We start from the raw sequence: 18552 nt of genomic DNA on the forward strand, positions 1-18552 counted from the left end.
TTTCTTTGTATTTAATCATTAGTGTAGTCACTAGGGTGGGGTGAAAAAGTACTAATTTTGGATTTGAGCATTCTCTCGCAGATATTTCTTGTGCAGGTTTGAGAAAACATCACACAAAAAATTTCAGCGATTTTTGACAACAGGAACCTACCCACTTTTTGAGTTGAAATTTCATAATATTTCAAAATATCCCTAAAATTTCAAAGTTTTTTTCGCATTATTTAAAGTTGATATAATATTGTAATATTTCTTTTATACCTAAAACTATTAGTTTACTTATGTGTTTTTCCCAATATGGGGCCAATAGATGCAAATTAAAGTAGGGAAATGAATCATAAAAAGTGTAAAAATCTTGGATTTTTTCTAAAAATTTACCAAAGTCAAAAGTTACACTATCTAGTTTTGTATAGGCCAATAATTCCCGCATTCAATAGTTTCCTCGTCGAATAGGGCCTTGTCGAAAAAGTGCCGCGTCGAATAGCCGTTTACCCTTTTGTGATTGTCTGACAATTTGATACAGACGGTCTTCTTTCGTTTGAAACTAGATCAAATTTCAGGACAGGTGGTGGAAAGCCAGGTGAGTGTAGCTTCGTCCAGCGTTGCTATACCATGCGTTCCATTTGGTGCCTTGTAGATGGGACATTCGAGAGCGACATGGTCAGCAGTTTGTTCCTCCGCTCCGCATTCGCTGGCCGATGAGGGAGCCAGACCCCACTTGTGCATGTTGGAGTGGAAGCGACCGACTCCGGTTCGGATTCTTTTGAGCTTGACTCAAGTCGGCCGAGGCAGGTCCATACTAGGGGGGCGCGCCACCGGGTGGGGTATAAAACCATGTAGTTTGATGTCGGTGGCGCACCACGCTGCTTTCCAAGTATCTTCCATGAAGTGTGCTGCGCTGATGGCATGATCGCTGAATAGATGTAGTAATTCAACAGCAGCTGGCACAAAGGGGTGTCTTGACTTTAGTTGCCGGGGAGATTCCTGAGGTGGGATGTTGAGTTTTGCATGGAGCAAGTGGTTAGGATCTCCCGCCCGGCGAGCCAGGTGTATTATGGCTCCCTTTCGGCGGAGCTCAGCAGGTTGGATGCCTGCAAGGATTGGTAAGTACTCTGTTGGAGTTGGGCGCAGGCATTCAGTCTTCAGTCACAGTTCGCAATGCGTCGTTGATTGGGCTGTCGATGAGGCGGGTGTGGGCACTGCGGCACCAGGCAGGGCGCAGTATTCAGCAGTGGAGTGAACCAGAGCCAGGGTTGCAGTGCGTAAGGTGTCAGCACCTGCACCCCAAGTTGTGCCTGCCAGACGTCTCAGCAGGGCGACGCGAGATGTCAGCTTTTTGCGTAGTGACTGTAAATGGTGACGGTATGTGAGTGACCTGTCAAGTGTAACCCCAAGGTATGTTGGTTCTGGGCAGGGCGGCAGAATTTTGCCGTTAACGGTCACTTTCAGGTCACGTTTTGCCTCCCTGTTGTTGACATGGAAGACTGCCGTCACAGTTTTACTTTCGCTGAGCTTCAGTTTCTATTGATGAAGGTATCCAGATATGGTCGTCATGTCTTGGCTCAACGTCGTTTGTAATGATTGCCAGTCTTTCGCAGAGTACAAAATGGCCAAGTCATCAGCATATGCATATTTGTCAGATGTTGTTGATGGTAGGTCGTGCGTATAGACGTTGAAAAGGAGGGGAGCCAAGACTGATCCCTGTGGGACACCGTTTTTGAGTCGCCGCAGTCTACTTGGTTTTCCGCTTCCGGTGGCAAGGGTAAAACTCCTGTTGTGGATGAGTTCCATGATCATTTTGACCATGTGCCTGTCAGGGAGTAGGCGGAGTAGCTTGTAGACTAGGCCACGGTGCCAAACAGTGTCATAGGCTGCTGTTAGGTGGATAAAACAGCCCCCGCTTTCTTTTTTGCCGAGAAGCTCTTCTCAATATCTTAAGTTAGTAGTGTGACTTGGTCTACAGTTGACCTCCGGTGTCGGAAACCAACTTGTTCTTTGGGAAACAGTGGGTCAATTATTGGTTCGACACGGGCGTAGATCAGTCTCTCAAGGATCTTGAAAGGGATGCAGAGCAAGGAAATGGGGCGATTTGCATCGTCTAGTGGTTTGTTTGGCTTAATGGCTTAGGGTTGGGATTGCGACTAGGGATTGCAACGACCAGAGATCTTCTCCATACTTTAGGAATCTTGAGGCGGCACAGGCAGGACGACAGGAAATCGCATAACCAGGACTTTAGAACATAACCAGCGTGCATGATAAGCTCTGGACATATCCTACCTGGACCAGAGGCCTTACCAGGTTTTAGGTGCTTGAGGGCAGCATTGAATTTGCTCCGTGAGAAGGAGCTAGAAATGCTCTCCTGGTTTGCTGTGTTGATCTCCCAAAGCTTTGTCACTTCTTTGGTAACAAACCGATCGGAGATATGGTTACACGGCTTATATATCCCATTTTTTATTACCTGCGATGCGATCTTATTAGCAGGAATGGGACATTGTCGGGGTGATTGTCTTGATCGTCCGTAAGGTTATTGAGTGTGCTCTACGCTGTACGGCTTGAGTGCGAGAGATTGGATGGTCTCTGTCCAGCGTTCTTTTTTTTTGCATCGAGTCATTCCAGAAGAGCCTTGGCGGCTGAGGGTGTTGTTTGACCATCTGAAGAGCTAACAAAAGATTGGTAGAGGCGCTCGCACTCTGCATCCCTAACACGGAGTGTAGTTACTTCTACGACCGCAGCACACTCTGAAAATGTGATAATGGCAATGCTTGCGGATGACACCAGAAAAGTTCGAGAAAATGCAGTCATGGCAATATTGAAAATTCGCAATGGGGCAAATATTGGTGATAGATCCGTTCGGAAGTTTGTTGTTCCAACGATAAATTATGAGGCCAACCATTATTCGACATCACCGTATATTTATGTTATGAACCTATCTTCACAACCACAATTACATCTGATTACATCATCTCATATCGTGAAAGCAAAATAGAAGTGAAAAGCTATCCAAACCACTCCCAATCAGTAGAAAGAATTGTGAAAATGGTGACTGATGCATCGTACAAAGTGTGTGGGTTTGATAGAAGACATGGATTCATCCGTGCTGGTATAGCTTCCAGGAATCTGATTCCTGCTGCAGATACAAAGGCGCACTACAGCCAAGCACATTTGTAGATACTGTTAACACTAAAATCAAGTGCTAGTATATTTGTGTTACAATTGAATTAGTGACTGTTGAATCCAATTGATTTTGCATGACTGTCATTTTATATTCCCAAAACTGATTTTAAAATGCAATGGTATTCGATTTTTGAAAAAAATTGCATGTTTTTGCAAAAAAAATTAAAGCAATCGAATCTCAAAACCTAAACAAAACTTGTATTAGAAGCTAGTCCAAGTCATTATTAGTGCAATGTAAAATAGTACATTAAACATAGCCAAAAAAAGTGTCTTTAAAGTTCTATTTTCATAAGCATATGTTTTGCATATTTTTCGAAAAAGGCAGAATTTTCAACCCAAAAAGTGGGTAGGTTCCCAAGGTCAAAATTTCCTCAAATTCGGTTTCTGGTCGTTTTATGTTGTTCCACAAGAAATATCAACGAGACAAAGCAAAATTTTTGGTTCACCCCACCCTAGTAGTCACTGTGACAGCAAACTTTGCTTTCAATGAAAAAAGTTTGTAAACTACACATACTCTCATACATTTTTCTATGTTGTTACTCTAACATAAATATTTCGAAGAAATACTGAAAACAGATAAGATTCTAATGGTAATAGCCAACACTTAATCTTGCTGAGTTTGTAAATGCATTCCCATGCTTAACATAGCAGAGTGTTGTAATCTTATTGTGTGGGTTGAAGCCAAATACAGTGGTCATAGCTCATAGGGATTGAACAAAACGGAATGATTTCGTGGAAAGCAAAAAAAACTTAAAAGTATTTTCTAGCGTAGTGCTCCATCATCATTCTTCTTTGCTACCTACACCTCTACGCAATGCGTTGTTTACTTGCAGTTTAATGTGGCATTGACTTAAAATTGATTTAAAATGTTTTTCTGGTATTTTCTTGAACCTTATAAGCTTGATAGCTAAAATTAATTGACGTTCGTAAACACAGCTAAGTGAATAAAATTAGCGAAATGGCAAAGTGTCAGAAAAGCAATTGTCAAGAAGTTATTTATACTTTATGCAGATAGAAATCTTCGCAGATGAATGTTCGAAACCCGCAAATTGTAAATGAGCTCATTTTCTGTTTCCTGTTACCGCTACGACTTTGACGTTAACGATGTAATTTATAATCCAACGTGAATTCATGAGAATGAATTTGAAAGCGATTGAGAGCGAAAATGAAAATGCTGCCAGGTTGAAGAAATTGTTGTTTTTTGTGCGAAAATAACGCACAGTAAAAAAAAAAATTAATAACTGAAGCTTCGTGTTGCTGAAATATTTCGTAGCTGACTTTCGCGTTGTATTTATGACGTTTAATGGATTACATAATGCGCCTTTAACAATAATGGTTGAAATTAGTAAGGGCAATTAGAAGTTTAATTGCTTTTTTTGACAAAAAATCAATAAAGATGCAAAATAAAACATGATGTAAAGCATTTGGCAATGCATTGAAAATCACTTATCAGTTTAAGATCATGACAGCATGCTTAAAAGTATTACAATTAGGTTGCGAAATGTCTGAATTTGAATTTTTCCGATTTTAAGCTTATTGGTGGTGTAGGCAGCGTCTTCATCGCTACGTTTGCTACACCCGGATTTGACTCCTGGTCACATCAAAGTTATCGCAAATAGTTGGGATTGTACTTGTTTGTGTTTAACTACAGTATGTTGTGCAATTTGGTGCAATTTTGAACTTTCTGCCTCACAAACTTCTTCATTTGGTTCAATCTGTTTCTATGTTATGTCATTTTGCTGCCAAAATAGGTATTTTTTCTCTTTTTAGCCCATTTGATAAGGTCAGTTGTGGCAACTGACAAAACGTTGGAAATAAAACTGGTTTCAATTTTTAACATGTTATAGTAACCTAGTCCAAAGTAAATCAGAATAACGCAAGAAAATATTTTAGTGTACATGTTATGGGGTTAAGTAGACCAAGAAGATCGAAAATGTGACACATGCATATTTAGCAAATGCGTACAGGAGGAAACGATGCAACATCTAGTCCAGTGGGTCTCAACCTGTGGTACGCGTACCACTAGTGGTACGCGTGAGCTTTCCAAGTGGTACTTTGCTATACCACATTTTTGTTGTAAATGCTCTCAGAAGGCACCAAATTCAAAGTCATTTTTCAAAATTTACTGGAGGAGGCCCCACAGATCCCCGCCGCTGAGTGTCGCTTCGCCCGCTGGCCGTCGAAACCTCCCAACCCCCTTTCAAAATTCCTGGCTACGCTACTGGGTGATACGCAGCGCTAGTAAAAGTTGCTAGGTGGTACGCATTCAGTAAAAGGTTGAGAACCACTGATCAATGATCATAGTCTAACGTCCTGCCTTAACAGCAAGATGCTCTGCACGGGGTTTGGCCGAGTTTAACTATAGAGCAAGAGATTGCGTGATGCTCTGGGCTACGGCTGTGTGGCACACGACGAAAAAGAATCAAATAAGTCGCTTTGAAACTTTTTACATTGAAGCAACGTTTTGAGACGTTGCTTCAATGTAAGAAATGATTAATTTGCTGGCTCAGTAATAGATATCCCTAAGAACACCTGCAATTGTAAAGTGATAATGTTTTTAACGATATCATCACTATTTAAACACATACAGCAAATACAACATGTTAGCCCTTTTCAAGCATCAGATAACTAGCGTGATGACGGGCCAATAAAGCTTTATTACTTAAACAATTGTCACTTTATTGTACTTTTCAAACCACACGAAGTTTAGCTAAATTTTAGCGTTTATTGCCGGGCTGGTACTTAGCCTAATGTACTTTGTATTTTGTTCTGTCTGACACACGTTTGTGACAAACCGTAATGGTATTAGCAACAGAAAAGAACGAAGTCACGAGTTGGTGATTAAGAAGTGGCAAACATATCACTCCTTCAATAATTGTGTACTTTTATGAATTGAAGGATGCATTAAAATGGGTCATAACATGAAAATAAAGAAGCACTTGATAAAAAGGTTTCTAAAAATCGCACTGTTTTAAAATAATTTTTGATATTTGGTAGTTTTCTATTTATGTAACGGGATTTATAAAAAACAAATTGCTTTGAAATAGCTTTAAATGCCTTGCATTATTTCGCCAAAAAATTGGTTTCAAAGCTGAGATCATATAAACTGTTGGTTCATTATTACCAGTGCTCTCTTTGTACAAAAGACAGGGGTGTAGCTGGTGGAGCTAAAGGGAAAAGCCACACCCCTTCCTTTGGTAACTTCATAAAAAGAGCTAGCTTTTTTGTATTTGTAGTAGGCTACTTGTATTTACAAATGAGACCACTGTGCATATTTATACTTTGTCTTACTAGTTTTAGGACAAACACGCAGTTACGCTATTGGCAGTAGAGCGAGATTATTATATAACAAGATATAAATATAAATCAATCACATACTTTTCAAATTCATATTTATTTATTTCAAATTGTTTAACTAAGATATTAATCTGGCCAATGACGATATTGATTGTTTCTTGAGATGTTTTTTTTTTTAATATGAAAGCGAAGTTATGCATTGCTTCTCTAGAAAGCTTATTATGAACAATTAGTAGATATTTGAACGTTTAAAGTGGTTTCTGTAGTTATCCGTATCGATTTGAACGCCAGCAGGAACACAATTGGCACAACGCATTTATATACTTATATTTTACACTATAGATTTTACTTATTTAAAATAGTGAACAATATGCAGTATATACTTTTAACAGACAAACATAAACTTAGACCCAAATACTGCATTGAAGTTGCAGATGTACTTCTTTGAAGAAAACGACTGCAATCTGGTACTCACACCATAAATGACCTACTATGGGCATGGCCCATAAGACGGTTTATATAATGGGCCAAAATGTTAGTGTTGCATGTGCTTAAAAAGCTTTCAATTTTACTGACGATTCTTGCTTTGGCTTGCGACTGAAAGATTACCATACACATCAAAGCATAAATGAATACAATATATCTACAGCGCAAACGCGACTAAATGTTTGTAATAAAGATAAACAAAAACAACCTCTTCCTCTTTTATGTGTGCACGGCCATCGTAAGTATAAAACCCCATCTCAACGGAAAAGCTAGCAAGCTCGATCAATTTCAAAACATTGTCTTTGTATATGAAAAGCACAAAGTTAAAACAAAAGGTACTGAAGAGTTTTGTTTATGTTATGGTTGAAGTAATGTCGAGCTGATTAAAATCAAATCAATTTTAGATTGGTTTTAATCCTTTTCTTCATTTTTTACTCAATAGGCCTACTTGTGAGAACCTCAATATTTGATATAAAGAGGTTTTATTTTTACGACTAAAACTTTTGAAAGCAGTTTTTCAGTTATTCGCAGCTTGCGAGTTATACAAAGCACAACTGGTGTCTGGTTAAACTATTCGTGTCAAAACAAGATTGTAAAAGTTCATATAAATTCTTCAAGACGTTTGTTTTCATGCTTAAATTTCAAGTTTTATTTTCCTCCAAGGTTAAATTCTTACTTATGTCAGACACAGGTCACTTTGAACCAACAAAAACTCATCGCTAAAGCAAATTCCGATACTTGCGGTGAAGCAATGTGACAAGGTAGCTCTAATTCTCTAAAAACTGCATTTAAAAATAACCTTTGCGCATTTTAAACCTAGCAATATCTATGAATATTGTTTTATCCGTAGTTTGTACGAATTCCCAACGGAATTAAGTCCGCTAAATTTTTGTTTTAAAACTGTTTCTCCTCAAATGAGCGATGAAGTAGTTTAATCCGTAACGATTTTATTCAAACGCATTGGGTTTTTATTGATATTACATTGCTTAACGTTGCAGTTACGTTTATACTATTAGCATGATGAGTTTGCTATGTTTTGCTAGTGGAGAAGATAAAATAATATTCTACTCTTTTCTGCTATAAGCTTTTAATCTACAAATTTTTACTAATTTGATTAGTTTGATCTCCTCATACTTTAGCTTATTGCATTCAGGGAGTAGTCTCAAGATTGTTTTTAAGCAATTTTTTTTGCTAATATAATACGGACGTTTTGTTTCAATAGTTTTTACTTTCACAAATCACATGAGCTGCATTTCCTTCTCGAGAGATGTGTGTGCGGTGTTTGTCATTCTTGTCTTCTCTTGTTCTTTGTAATGACGGCAACGGCTCTCCCAGTCAACAAATCAGTCACTTTTCACTTTAGTTCAACGTTCGCTGACGTTACACCAGTACAAAAAAGGTTAGTTTGCTGGCTGGTACGAATCTACGTCAAAATAAGAGGCAATAACCGCTTTGCTGCAAAGTTTTATATATTGACAATGATAGAGTGACGTCATATTGTCTGTCTGATGAAGAAAACAAATATGCTCATTATAATAATTTTAACGTTTCTAAGTTAATATTTGCTAAATTTGGCTATTAGTATATCTTGTTTGCTACTCAAATAGTCAAATTAAATTATATTAATAGACAGAAATAACAAAGTAATTTCAAAGGATTTAACATGCTTTATTACATAAAGAGGCCTAAGATGATTAAAATAAACTCAAGCGTTTTCGCCACGTACTTATGTCCTCATCAGGAATTACTTTAAATCTGCAATATACATACAATGAGAATCATGATAAATCTGACTTTGCGCTATAACTGTAACGACACTTCGAACTGAAAAGCACAAACTGAACAAGTGATACAAAAATGATTACGAGTAAATAACACGGGTGGAAACAGATCAAATGAGGTGTAAACTACAAGCATGTGACAACAACTAGAACACACACACATGTGTTGCATTTCGGAACAAAACTGTGCACAAACGTGCATCAAAGTAACTTTTTGCAAATTTGTGAAATTTGTACCAGTCAAAGAAACATTTTGTTTTCTGTAGTATTCAGTGTGTCGTTACCCTGCATTTTTTTCTTGAGAAGATCCTGTGATCTTATGGTGTACCTTTGTGTTTATGCGTAATAGACGATAGTGCAACATACAAAAGCAATTGCCAAAGCACTAAAATTTTCTACAACGATTGAATCTCGTTTTTTATAAGAAGTGATGCTTGAAAAGCAAAGCTGAAGAGTTTATGAAACGCAATGTTTTCATTTGAGGTTGGTTCCTGCTTTCGTTTCCAATTTGTTTCTACGTCTATAAAATCTTACAAATATTTCAATCGAGCGCTGTTGCAATTGCAAATTCGATGCGGCTAAAAATAACATTTTACGCTGGCTGGCTTTGAATGAAAATCTGTTCGCGGTCCTTTTTAGAAAGCCCATGAATAGTTATTTTTGTAGCTTCACTTTGACAAACGAAAACCGTTTTTTCTTAATTTTTCAAAAACGTTCAACCCATTCTAGTATTGTATATAAAGAACTTGCCTTGGTTGCACTTGCCAAAGCTTGGATTACTTAACAACGAGAAGATAGAGAAAAGAAAAAGCAAAATCAAGTCTACAAAATTGAAGTGCACACAAACGGAAGAACATTGACAAAATGAGCTTATTCTGGCGACTTCTCGTGCTGATGGTCGTTTGCTTTGCTGCCATTGAAGGTGAAGTTTTTAATTGGCGGTTTCATCTCACGTTAAGTTGAATGTGCTTCTATTACGTTTTATGAATCAATAGTACGCAAGGGATTGTTTACGTTTTAAAGAAGTTTAGCATTTCTACAGTATCAGCATCGCTACTTTTTTCAATGCAAAATGTTTTAAATACCGGTAAAGCAAATATAGACGTTTTCGTTAGTTTTAACTACGTAGTGCTTAATTTACTGTGGTATTTGAGATCAATTAATTATACAAAACCAAAATCCAGAAATTACAAATGCTAATCAACTTTTTTCAGGCCAAGATTGTCCGATACGCAGAACTCCTTATCATGGAATCATGAGGTGTACTGAAAGTACCAAACAAAACAGCGTCTGCAAGTTTTCTTGCAAACGAAGATTTCAACTGAAGGGTGTTAAACGAACGAAATGTAGTAAGTTGGTGTAGGAATTACGTCATCAAAATTAAAAATTCTGCTAATGTTCATCATTACTTTAACTGAGTGAAGTATGCCAAGAGTTAAACCATTGTTCGATATTCTTGCCGTTTCTTCGTTTCTGCAACGTTAACGTAAATGACTCATAAACGTTTGAATGTGAAATATTTGACAACATACTGCATCTACAGCATCGTGTGAGGTGTTTCATTAAATTTATTTAAAAGTGATCAAATTAAAAGTCAAACTACGTATTGTAGTCAACGGACAGTGGAATATGCCATTTCCAATATGTCGGTGGGTACGAACGTGCCGTGCGCTCACAAGGCCCTTTAACGGAAGAATAAGGTGCAACAATCGGCGGAATAAAGGAAGCAAGTGCAGGTAACATGTTTAAACAGATCTAGTGGCTCTGGCAATAACTTAAATGCATTGAGGAAAACGGGATACTTAACCAAGTAAAACTTTTGGAATTCCAACTAAGGAATGCTGGAATGCATAGTAATGGCATTATAGCTAATTTGAGATCTGTTATTAATGTAGAATGGCATTTTGTATATATCATTTTTTTTAAGCATATTTGCTCAGTAAAAATACTTTTATTGCAAGGCGATGACCTAGCCACCGAGTTCATCATAGAAAATCAATCGTAACTCATGTAAAACGTCGTAAATGAAGCAGAACGAACTTAGTGAAACATCGTTAAAGTACGCAAAGGTCTACAGCGCCAATTTCCACTTTTTGCCAGAGTCTGAAAAACTCCTATCATCTAGAAAGTTATAACTAATTGAAAAAATTCATGTGCATGAATACACTAAAATTAGTCCATAGTAGCTTATAAGCTTAGCTGGTTTAGAAAAATGAACCATTGGAAACTTTTCTTGTAGGTTTTATTGCAATGCTGGATACAAACTAAAAGGATTCTTCAAAACAGCTTGCATTGGCTCAAAGTGGAGCAAACCAGTACCAACATGTATCCGTAAGTTTTGTACTGATGACTACTGATGAATTAAGTTTTGTACTGATGACTACTGATGAATTAAGTTTTGTACTGATGACTAGCCTACTGATGAAGTAAGTTTCGTACTGATGACTACTGGTGAATTAAGTTTCGTAGCCTACTAATGACCACTGATGAATTAAGTTTTGTACAGGGATATCTAAAGAAGGGGATACGAAGGCTTTTAATACGTCTGACAGTAGAAGGGCTTCTGTTCATCGTAAATAATGTCTTTTTACGGTAAATTGACAACTGACACCGATAGTAGTTTAATAAATCTTGCTATGATAACCTGCATTGCGCTATTAGTATCAGGCTTGAATACCTACTCACTGCATGCCCATGGTTACTTGTTAATTCCACTACCCGTATAGGCATACTTGCTTTACATCTAGCCTATACTGCAAACGTTTTGTTATGAAAAACAGTTTACTGGTAACTTTTCAACTGTCTTTCTAAACAAGTAGCCTATTTTTTAAATATGCTCTATATAACATTTAGTAAATGTCTTCTGTAGCTAACTGTAGCCTACCAGCTGCACTACAAAACTTTTTGCAATTTTGAAAAGAGCCGCGTGTTTCACGTGCTACAAAGTACCGCCCTGGTAGTGTCATTAGAATACGGCAATTGTTGTGAGCCTTCGCACCCCCTTCTTTAGATATCCCTGGTTTTGTAGCCTACTGATGACCACTAATGAATTAAGTTCCGTACTGATGACTACTGATGAATTAAGTTTTGTACTGATGACTACTGATGAATTAAGTTTCGTACTGATGACTACTGATAAATTAAGTTCCGTGCTCATGATTTATAGTTTACGTGATAACTTTTCTGTGAATTGTTAGTCTTTTGATGAAGTGCAACTTTGATAAAACTTAGAAAACCAAGCAACAACACCGCATTCATTACATACCTTAAACATGAAAATTAAACTGCAATTGTTTACAATATTAGAGCTTTCATCCAGCCTTGATAAAAAGATATAGCCTAACGTTCGCTTTTTGTCGCTTCTACCTTTTTCTCGACCTTTGCTATGTTGACGTGTAGCCTATTGTTTTCGCTGTGATGGTCAGAAATAAAAACAACTGAACTAAACAATCAGTTAGTAAAAATGTAAAACTGCCACATATTGTTGAATTACTTGGTAAGCACTAAGCATGCCAACTAAAGTTTCAAATCCCTTCAGGGCCGTTTTTTGTAAGAAACTGTCGGCGAGCAAAACTTACCACGTTATTACAGTACAGTACATGTTGTTCAACTGTCAATTCCTCTATCTCACAGCTGAGTCTGTGCAATTCTATATAAATATACTTGGTTGCCTAGGCTTCAATCTTTGGGGCTTTACGTAAATCAAATGTAATGCTTCTATAAACCATGTAAAAGAAATCCATTTTTGTTTTCAGCCAAGCCAACAACTTGTGTCACCAACAAGACTCCTCTGAAACACGGGTTCAAAGGCTGTACGGGAAATACAATTGGAAACATTTGTTCTTTTACCTGCGAGCCAAAATTTGAATTGGTCGGAGCTAGACAAACTACTTGTGTAAAAACAAACAAGGGGGGGAGATGGAGTCATCCTGAGCCAAGATGCGAAGAAAAACCAGGTGTCCATAGCCGTACGAGCCAGTGGGCAATTGTTTTTCCTGTTGACAAAAAGCTGCAAATTTCGACAAATCTACATTAGTTGGGCAAACGTTGCTCAATAAAAAGCTCTAAAGTTATAAAGCTTACAAATGGCATAAAATATAATTTAATATTTTTAACAGTAGCGTAGCCAGGAATTTTAAAAGGGGGGGGTTTTGACGACCCAACGGCGGGGGTCTGGGGGACCTCACCCAGAAAATTTTGAAAAATTACTTTGAATTTGGTGCATTCTGAGAGCATTTTCAACAAAAATGTAGTTACAAATATTCCTGTAAAATGGTGGTGTCTGGTGGCATAGCAAAAGAATAAGATCATGTTTTCTTCGGCATTTTTCGGAAATCAAGCTAAGTCTCTATGTTTTCTTGTTGCTAATTCCTGGCTGAGATGTTTGGTATTGGCAAAACTTGCTCTTTTAATGCAATTTTGTTTAAAATTAAGCAATTTTTTTTAGACTGAAAGCATCATTCTCAATATTGTGACGTCACACGCGTGCCAAAGGGGGGATTGCAACCCCCAAAACCCCCCCCTTGGCTACGCCACTGATTTTTAATGTGTATCTATTGACCAGAGCACGATAGCTAGTTTCACAGTGGCCTTGTTTGCAGTTAGAATATAATGTGTTCTTACGCTCAGTCGATAGGTGGTTCGATGTATATTTGGGCAATTCCAATAAAGTTGCTCAATTTAGGAAATGTTTGTTTTGTTTTACCCCTCGCCCTCACCCCCACCCCCTAAAAAAACAGATACCATTGCTTAGCTGTTTTAAAATAGAACACGATGTAAAGCCATAATATTTTATAATTAGCATTAAAAAATCATCACAAGATGAGAGTATTGCAACCGCTTTTATAAGTTGCAATTACAGTAGAAGAAAGTTCCTTCAATAAGCTTCAGCAAAAGCTTTTGAATTGCCATATTGCTATGTTTTAAGTGGAAATCACGGAAATGCTATAAAAAGTTATATAATTTTTAAGTATTTTCAGGAATTCGCTTATTGAATCTCCTGTTGCAAACTCACTGCATCAAGATACTAATTACGCCAATGTTTGTGAAGTCACAATTGCAGACATTATTATTAAAACTAGCTTTGAAAAGTAGCTATATACGGTTTTTAACCTTACAGGTTTTTTAAAACTATCCACAATGAATTTTAAATAAAAGTATTTCTACAGGTATCTCATGTGGGGCGATTGAAGTTCCTGAAAACGGTGACATGAGTTGTGAAAATGGGCGATTGTTGGACAGTCTCTGCTATTTTGAATGTAAATCTGGTTTTAAACTGGTAGGAAGTATGTCTTCCAAATGCATAAAGAAGCAGCAAAAAGCGCCCCCACAGTGGAGCACATCGCCACCTAAATGTGTCCAAGAAAATATCAAGGAATCGTCCATGAATGGTAATTATTTCAGTTTTGTTTCATTGGGTCGAATTACTCTTTTTTCTTCTTCTTTTTTTTGGTGTTTATACTTCATAAATACAGTAGTTGCTGTTCAGATGTAAGCTAACTGGACCAAGATAATTTAGAAATTAGAGTAATATAAGTGTTTGAGAAGTGAAAATAGTAAAATAGTAAAGTTTGTATAAAAGTTTCAAACGACGCTAGTTTTTTTTTGTTGCGGTGACTTATATTAAATCTGATCGTTTCTATCTGTCTCTTTTTTCAATAGCGTGTCCGAAACTCCCAAGCAAATTAAAAGATGGATTTTTTGCTTGTACAAATGACAATCTGTTTGGAAGCAATTGCCATTACGCGTGCAAAAAGCCAGGATTTTCGTTGTTGGGATATCAGAAGAGAAGTTGCATACGTAAACATGGAGACTACGATTGGAATGTTCCTCCTCCTCGCTGCTTTGAAAGTAAGTTAATGTTGTGCATCATAAAGCTTATAATATATTCTATATTACATCACAATTAGATTATAATTGATCATCGTAATGGGCAATATAACATAATTTATGCAAGCCCATTTGTTTCTGAAATCTTTTTTAATATTAAGTATTTCATAAGAATACACAAAGATAATGTTTTTTGAAACATGTATTGCTTCACTTCAAATGTATGATTGTTCAGCTGGATCCTGCCTGAAAACTCTAGCTGCTCCTGCAAACGGGGATAAGAGCTGTTCAAACGACAGCAGGCAATACAGCGAGTGTGGTTTTGAGTGTGACGAGGGGTATGATTTAGTCGGCCACGAGTCGGTGACGTGCGTGCCAAAACATAAAAGCAAGTTTGGACAATGGAATTTGACGCCACCAAAGTGCGTCAAAACTGAAGGTAGGCATCAATTGATATAACTTGCGTACATTTTTTCTTCACTATCTACTAAAAACCCTCTTTCGGCTTTTCGTTGCTTCGCTGCAAAATTGAGAATGCCGACAATAAGGAGAAATTTCGGAGTCACTGCAGACAACTAGTCGACCCTGCTGTTTCGAGATGTAGACCAGGAGTGGGAGAGAGACTGTATGTCTTAATTAAAACTCAAAACACCAGTGATCATCAGTGGGTGAAACGTTAAGCCTTGACCATCGAAAACCTACTAGTATCTGCATCGTTTCTGCATGCATTTATTTATTATGTCTTCGCCATAGCATCACATTGAAGTAGAGTCGTGTGATAAACGATAATACTGCTGGAAAAGAGAAAAAAGTCATAGGCAATGCTATACATCCATATACAGAGGTGGAGCAGTGATTAAGTCAAGCTGCAAACCTGTTTTTCGTTTGCTCATTTGAGTAAAAACTCTTTGCAAATAACACAGGGCCATGTGATGATTCCAAGAGTGCAGATGTTGTAGTGGTTCTTGATACCTCAATCTCTTTCGGTTCACGTAACTGGGAGGATGCAAAAGAAGTTTGTACCAAATTTCTAAGGTAAGTTTGATTTCTTGTGGATTCGAAATTCAGTTTTGTAAACTTCACTCAAGTGGTAAACTTACTGATTGTGGGGGTCTTTATCTTAGGACTGAAAAAGCTTCTTTGAGAGCTTAATCCTGGAAAAAGAAATCTAGAAAAAATTAACATCATTATATAGCGAATTAAATCAAATATAGTTATTACTCTCTAAACCCTTGACAGCCTATTTCACCTAAAAGGAGGATCATCAGAAGGTCCTGAAAAACATGCAAAAGCAATAAATCGGTAATACCTGAAAATATATTAAATATTATAACCCTGATTTAATCTGCAAAAAAAACATCAGAATTACATAGGCCTACCTCCATCCATTATCACAAAAACCTCAATTAAAACGTTCAAACTGAAAATCAAGCAGATTGATTCCAACACCTGTGACGCCACAAAGAAGCAAACTATATTTGATTTAATTCGCTCTGCATGGCTTTTTGCTTGGCATTGAGCACTTTTTGTAGTATTAATAGTTTTCATTGTTTAACATCATTGTATAATTATGTTTCTTGTCGCTTTATTTTTCACGAAAGAAAAATTGATAAAAGTTGTATAATTTTTAGTTCGTTCATTATGAGAGGAGATGCGACTCGACTTAGCGTTGTCCAATATAACGCCGTAGTGCAAAAGGAATCAGCGATTTTGCTTGGACAGTACATCAGCGACAAGGAAGGGTTTATGGACGCGTTCGATAATTTACCAAGCGAATTGGGCTATGGTCAGTTTTTGGTACCATTGTAACTTAAAACATTAGGTTATTCTCTGTTAAGCAGTTAAGTGAATGTGATATGCAGTGATACATGTATGAATATGGTTGATTAGTGCGAGGTTTCAGGGGCTATGGCAGAATTTTGTCATGTTGAAAGTATCTGCTCAAGCGGACAGCGTAAAATGGCCGCTTGTTGTTGGTTGGGAATTATTCCATGCACAAGGTGTCACTGATGCCACACTCTATATATGTCTGTTGAACTGTTGTTGCGTTCGACTCGTTTTCTTTCTTCCTTCGCAGAGTCAGTATCATCTATTGAGAAATTGGGATGGATATTGAAACAGTTCAACATAGCTCTTGTCTTTGGACTACATAAAACCTCGGCTAAATCTTAGTCTTAGAAATTTTACATAACTAGTTTGCATTGGCATTTACATAGTTAGTTTGCATATCAGATGCACTTGCAATCGTTCAAGCTGGCTATAAGTTTCCGCTTGTTGATTGTAAGCAAAACAAAGCTTGAGAAGAACTAGTTTATAAACAAAAAGCAATTCAATGAAAAATTTCAAATTAAAAAAAATTCTCCATCGCTAATTTCATTCCTTCTTCAGGATTGTCAACAGGGAAAGCTATTCGTTACGTTAAAGACATCATTTTAAGGGAAGAAAACGGAGACCGTCCTGACGTGAACAATATCGTAGTTCTCTTCACTGGCGCCAAATCCCAAGATGACGTCATCACTCCAGCTAGGCAGCTCATTAACATGCCACACACCATAGTAAGTTTATCATTTCAAAAAAATACAAAAAAACTTCTTTGACAGCTCTGTAATCTTTCTTTTTAATCCTTCTTTGTAATCTCTTCAAATGCGTTGCATTCTACGGAAGCGTCACTTTTCAAAAGCGTTAATTTTTTCAGCCATTTTTGTTGGGATTACTCTCTGTTTGTAATCTGTAATAATCACTCTACGGAATCAGAACTAAAGTTCCAAAACGTTTTCCGAACCACAAAGAGACGGATACTATTTCTATTTACAAAATTCCGGTTTTGTTTCAGTTTCGAAGCATACCTTGCAAAGGCTTGAATGAGTAAAACTTCTTTAATATATCAATTCCGTTATGAGCTTTTGTTATAAAAATTTGTGTAATGAGAACATGTTCCAGCGACGCGGCATTACTGACAGCGTCACACTCATAGTCCCTTGGTTAGAAGTATCACCCAAAAACGCGTTTACATGAATATGTGAGTTTGAAGAAAATAATACGATGAAGAATATGTACCAATAACATTATAATTTGAGATTGATTGCGACAACCAATCGATGTTCGTAAGTTGTCAGTCCAACTCTTACCGTGAGCATCGAACTTGTGTCTTAGTGCGACATTGAAAAACATGAAAGGAAACTATTAGAAGAGTGATTTTCTTGTCTATCATTCATTGGCCTAATTTTTTAATTATTAAAGTTAAAAACGAGTTTGAATTATTTCAATAAAAACCACAATTGAAATGAAGATGAGTGCATGTCTGTGGCTTTCTGAATTACAATTCTTTATTTTACAAGTATAGTTAGAACGTTCTTTTCCAGCCTGATATTGCGGGTTCGCAGTGGTGATAGCGGTTATCCTCAAAGTTTCTAATTGACTAGCGTCCTGCGCAACTGACGAGTGGCGTCAAACTCAGCAAACTCGCTGAATTAGGCTGAAAAAAAAAACGTTTAATCTACACTTGTGAAATAATTAACGATCATGCTGCTAAAAGCAAAACTCAATCTATTGCACTGTACATTTTTTTAGTTGGTATCATGGTCGTTTGGATGAAAACGCTGTTGCTTTTGTGTTAGGTTTACGTCGTTGGAGTGCAGCCAGCACAAGGGCAGATGGATCAAAACGAGCTCCGTGCAATTCCTCAAACTATACGACAATTCTTCTTCGCAGAAGAAGGTCTATCAGGGGTGGATGAAGCTTTAGACAATGCCTTAGACAACACTGTCTGTAGAGTTCAAGAAGTTTAAACGGGGAAAAGCTAAACATGCCATTGGTGTTTACTGTTTGTGAAAGCCACTGTAATCACTTGTTGATTTTGAAGCTTCAAAGAAAATTGCTTGGCGTTGCAATCTGCATTATTGGCTTGAATTTATGCAAACGCATCTTTCAAAAAGTCATTCATCGATTTGATTGATTGAAGTTATATTCTCGAACCGAAAAATTAGCT

The 18552-nt window shown here is 37.2% G+C and overlaps 1 protein-coding gene across 1 annotated transcript; it reads left to right on the forward strand.

Annotated features, from left to right (window-relative positions):
• Positions 1-14022: 14022 nt before the first annotated feature.
• Positions 14023-18353, forward strand: LOC145782851 (collagen alpha-1(XII) chain-like). Its single transcript, XM_082594614.1, has 7 exons — positions 14023-14125; positions 14397-14585; positions 14800-15003; positions 15488-15599; positions 16196-16350; positions 16953-17119; positions 18182-18353. Exons 1-7 carry the CDS (start codon positions 14023-14025, stop codon positions 18350-18352), a joined length of 1101 nt encoding a protein of 366 aa, XP_082450740.1. The 3' UTR covers position 18353.
• The last annotated feature ends 199 nt before the right edge of the window (positions 18354-18552 follow it).

Source organism: Aplidium turbinatum, chromosome 14 (assembly GCF_918807975.1).
Source record: "Aplidium turbinatum chromosome 14, kaAplTurb1.1, whole genome shotgun sequence".
Taxonomy (NCBI): Eukaryota; Metazoa; Chordata; class Ascidiacea; order Aplousobranchia; family Polyclinidae; genus Aplidium; species Aplidium turbinatum.

Bases quoted from the DNA above. Each gene is read 5' to 3' on its own strand.
- LOC145782851 (XM_082594614.1), top strand. From the start codon at position 14,023: ATGTCTTCCAAATGCATAAAGAAGCAGCAAAAAGCGCCCCCACAGTGG. The intron at 14,586-14,799 runs GTAAGTTAATGT...ATGATTGTTCAG, and splicing joins TCCTCCTCGCTGCTTTGAAA to CTGGATCCTGCCTGAAAACT. The intron at 15,004-15,487 runs GTAGGCATCAAT...CAAATAACACAG, and splicing joins AAAGTGCGTCAAAACTGAAG to GGCCATGTGATGATTCCAAG.